The sequence below is a fragment of the Zingiber officinale genome, chromosome 1A, assembly GCF_018446385.1.
Source record: "Zingiber officinale cultivar Zhangliang chromosome 1A, Zo_v1.1, whole genome shotgun sequence".
Taxonomy (NCBI): Eukaryota; Viridiplantae; Streptophyta; class Magnoliopsida; order Zingiberales; family Zingiberaceae; genus Zingiber; species Zingiber officinale.
Window position 1 is genome coordinate 6,978,018 of NC_055987.1, and position 3,870 is coordinate 6,981,887.

The 3,870-nt window shown below is 49.9% G+C and overlaps 1 protein-coding gene across 1 annotated transcript; it reads right to left on the bottom strand.

Moving 5' to 3' along the window:
- Positions 1–260: 260 nt before the first annotated feature.
- Positions 261–1,916, bottom strand: LOC122016711 (scopoletin glucosyltransferase-like). The gene has a single exon (XM_042574103.1). The coding sequence runs from the start codon at positions 1,899–1,901 to the stop codon at positions 351–353; it is 1,551 nt and encodes a 516-aa protein (XP_042430037.1). The 5' UTR covers positions 1,902–1,916; the 3' UTR covers positions 261–350.
- Between the last annotated feature and the right edge of the window lie 1,954 nt (positions 1,917–3,870).

Consider the following 3,870-nt stretch of genomic DNA (forward strand, 5'->3'; position numbering starts at 1 on the left):
TATTAGTGTAGATGGGTAAAGTACGGGGAAGGCATGTTCCCTGTAGATAACCACAGTGCTATGGGAAGAAGTTAGGAGAAGACTTCGGTATTATCGTTCTTTACGTGGATGAATTTACAAATTTCCAAATGGAAACACACGGTATTTGACCGGAACACATGCAATACAATTTGGAACATTATACTAATATTTAATAGCTACATGTTACTTCTATGTTTTCAAAATTAAGAGGAATATACGAGAAAAATATTAGTAATATATATAACAAATAGGGGCTTCCATGCAATTATTCTGAAAACAAAACAAGTGAACACCAATCAACAGAGAAATCAACGATCACACTGCTAAATCTAAATGTTTACTGCCTTCCCGGCGGCGGACTTCTTGTTTTCGTGCCAGACGTATATATCCTCTATCAAATCGTTCAAACCCTTGTCGGACGATCCACCCTTCTCTACCGCCGCTCTAGCCTTCTCCGCGAGCTCCCTCGCCCGCCTTCTCGTTCCCTCGGCCGCCTCCCCAGCGTCCATTATGCTCCCAATCGCCTTTGCCAGCTCCGTTGCCTTCATGATCGTCCGATTTGGATCAATCGCGCTCCTTATGCTGTCTGACGCTTTGACGCCCACGCGGAATCGCTCCACCACCAGCTTCTCGTTTATAAACTGCTCCGTCCCGATCGGCCACGTCACCATCGGCAACCCGGCGGAGACGCCCTCCAGAATCGAGTTCCACCCGCAGTGCGTCACGAACGCGCCGACGGCGGCGTGGCTAAGCAGCTCTACCTGCGGGACCCACCCCCAAAGAACAAGCCCGCGCCCCTTCACCCGCTGCTCGAACCCATGCGGCATCCATTCGGCCCCGTCCGCCTCGCGCACCACCCACAAGAACGGGTGGCCGGAAGCCTCTAGCCCAAGCGCCATCTCCCTGAGTTGCGCGCCAGTGAACTGGCTCCAGCTACCGAAGCAGGAGTACACTACCGAACTCGGCTCTTGCACGCTGAGCCACGAGAGGCAACGCCCTCTGTTCGCAACGGCGACAGGGTCGACGTTGCCACCTCGGACCCCGAGGCCGCCGGATTCAGAATCCATCAGGGCGACAGGACCCACGAACCAGGTCTTGATGCTCAACATCTGATGGAAGTAATCGAGGTAGATCCCCTCAAACTCGGTAAAGCTGTTGATGATGATGCCGAGGCTTGCTTTGTCGGCTTCGCGGGCTTCTTCCATGAGGCTACCGAAGACAGTATCCTGGACAAGGAAGTCGGGGAGCTCAGATCGTGCTAGTAACAACGGGTGAGGGAGGTCCGGGATGGGAACGCGCTCGTCGTCGCGGGTGACGTCCTTGAACGGCTGGTTCGTCAATACAGAATGCGAGACGCAGTAAGCCAGGGTCCCCAACGCGCCGAACGTGATGCGCGGGATGCCGAGTTCGCGAGCGATATCAATAGTCCACGGGAAATGGCCGTCGGCGACAACCGCATCAGGGTGGTGGAGGCCGAGCAGGTGCTCGAGGGTGGGGCGGGTGAAGGCGATGGCAGAGTCAATCTTGTGGCACTCAGAGGGGGGAAGTGCGCTGATGTTCTCTACACCTGGAGGGAGGCCGGACTCCGCGGACGGGAAGGGGTATTCGAGTAGCTGGATCCGGAGGCCAGCGCCGGCTGCGGCGTCGACGGTGGCGCGGACGAGGGCGGCGTTGCAGGGCGTGGCTAGGATGGTGGAATCGACTCCGCGGGAAGAAAGGAAGCGGGCAATGTCGACCAAAGGGATCAGGTGGCCTGAGGCGAAGTAGGGAATGAAGAAGAGACGGAGTGGCCTCCGATCGGCGGCGTCGGTTTCGGCGACGGAACTCATCGCTAGTCTGAGTCTCGAAGGTATTCGGTGAAAGCACTCCTCTATGTCCATTTATATTGCGTGGTTAACCTGAACCGGTGTTCAGTCCTGTTCGAGTGGAAAGCCGGATTTGAATGATTGATTCACACCCAACTGTTCAAAAATAAAAATCTACGTTAAGTCCATAATAATGAATTTAATAATAAATACCGATTTTTTTTCTCATTTCGATTATTTTTTTTAATTAATTTTGATGTTTTTTTAACTCACCGATATTAATTCATTAACCGGTGGATTTCCTAATGTTACTTCATACTGGAAGTACAGAACAAACTTAAAATTTCTAAATTAATTGATTAAATATAAGTGATATCGTATATAAAGGTGGGTTTCAATAAGACGTGGTGGATAGAAGTTAAGGGGACATGATAATTAAATATAATAAAAAGTTAAGGGGGCGTGACGGTCAGAGGTCAAAAGGACGTGACAGTCAACAATTAGAAGAAAGAGAGAGAGTTACACTGCCTCGTGTCATCAGTCGCATAATTCCTGGTCGACCACAAGCAGGGTAGATTTCAAGATTTGAGACATAAGAGGCGCCCTAGATTAGTTCTTGACTTGCCCTTGACTGATTAGACTTCCCCAGCTCGAGTCGTGTGAGCAGGTCGGGTACTTTCACTAAAACAACTCTCGGTTGGCCTTGCAGCAATCAAGGCATGATGGATGGGTCCCTCGCCACAGTCTTAGATACAGATAACAGATAAAGCCCAGGCGGGTTGCCACGACTCAGTCTCATCATCAAGATTCAAGTCAGGTGATACCTCTGAACGATCATCCCAAGCTGTCCATAGCTAAACCCGGCCGGGATGGAAAGCGCTAAGCGACAAACAATATCAGGGAATCGTACTCTCCTGTTAGAGAATAACTGTCATGCGTCAGGGAATATTCTAATGGTCTGCTATCACTTGCGAATGAAATATTCCTTCCACCAATAGGAGGCCACCGTACATCTTCTCTCACTCGACAGGCCCTAACATCTGACATTCTCTGACAACATGCAGACTCTGAAGGTACACAAAGGGAGGTCATCTCCCTTAGCCAGGTACGCACACATTCGTACTCGTCTTCTATAGTTCTTTTTTTCCTTCGTACACTATTCTTCTGGGGAAAAAGTATCTGACTGAGCATCAGAGGGCTTGCGCGGGAGACTTTTTCCCTGACTTATGGTCTTAATGCTCCGTGTGCTTATTTGAGTGTGCACAGAGCCTGAGTACCGCCGGTTTCGTCACCACTGCCCTTGAGTTCCATGTGGGGGTCTATTATTCCAGTGCACATACTAGGTGTGTCAAAGTCACCTCTCCGTCAATACTAGCATCATCTCAGTCGGCATTCGTCAGACTCAGATTTCGGACAGGATCAATTTAGTGTAGTCTGTGGGAATCTCCTTCAAATGTTCTGGAATGAGACGATGGAGGACACGGGCAAAATCAACGTCACTATGACAGCCAGAGAGTACAAACTGTTCAAGAAAGCCAAGAGGCGAGCAGGTTCCGAGAGGCACACCACTGCTTCATAACCACATAAGAGGAAGCAGCCTGAGGATTTCCTCCAAGATTTCTATCGCGACCCCTGCTCGGACTATTATAACAATAAGAAAAAGCAGCACTAGGCCTCGACGGCCGAGAGTTCCCCGCCCAGAGAATAGAAGAAGGGGAAGGTCATAGTTGTTAGGGAGGAGCTGAGGGAGTTGCCCGAGGAGTTGCAAGTACCTTTCTCCTTGAGGGTGCTTTAGGAAAAAATATCGATGGAGTATAAGCCCCTAGCCATCGGGGAGTATGATGGTAGCAGGGATCCAGAGGATCACCTAATTTGCAAATTTTGGAACGCTGTGCTGTTACATCAGTACAACAATGCCATTAAGTGTCGGGTATTCTTAAATACCCTATCCTGCTCGGCACAAAGGTGGTTAGATAGGTTGCCTGTCGGATTTATAACCTGCTTTTAGGACTTTAAGAAGACTTTCTTGCGTCATTTCACTAGT

Coding starts and splice junctions, on each gene's coding strand:
- LOC122016711 (XM_042574103.1), bottom strand. CDS start 1,901: ATGGACATAGAGGAGTGCTTTCACCGAATACCTTCGAGACTCAGACTA.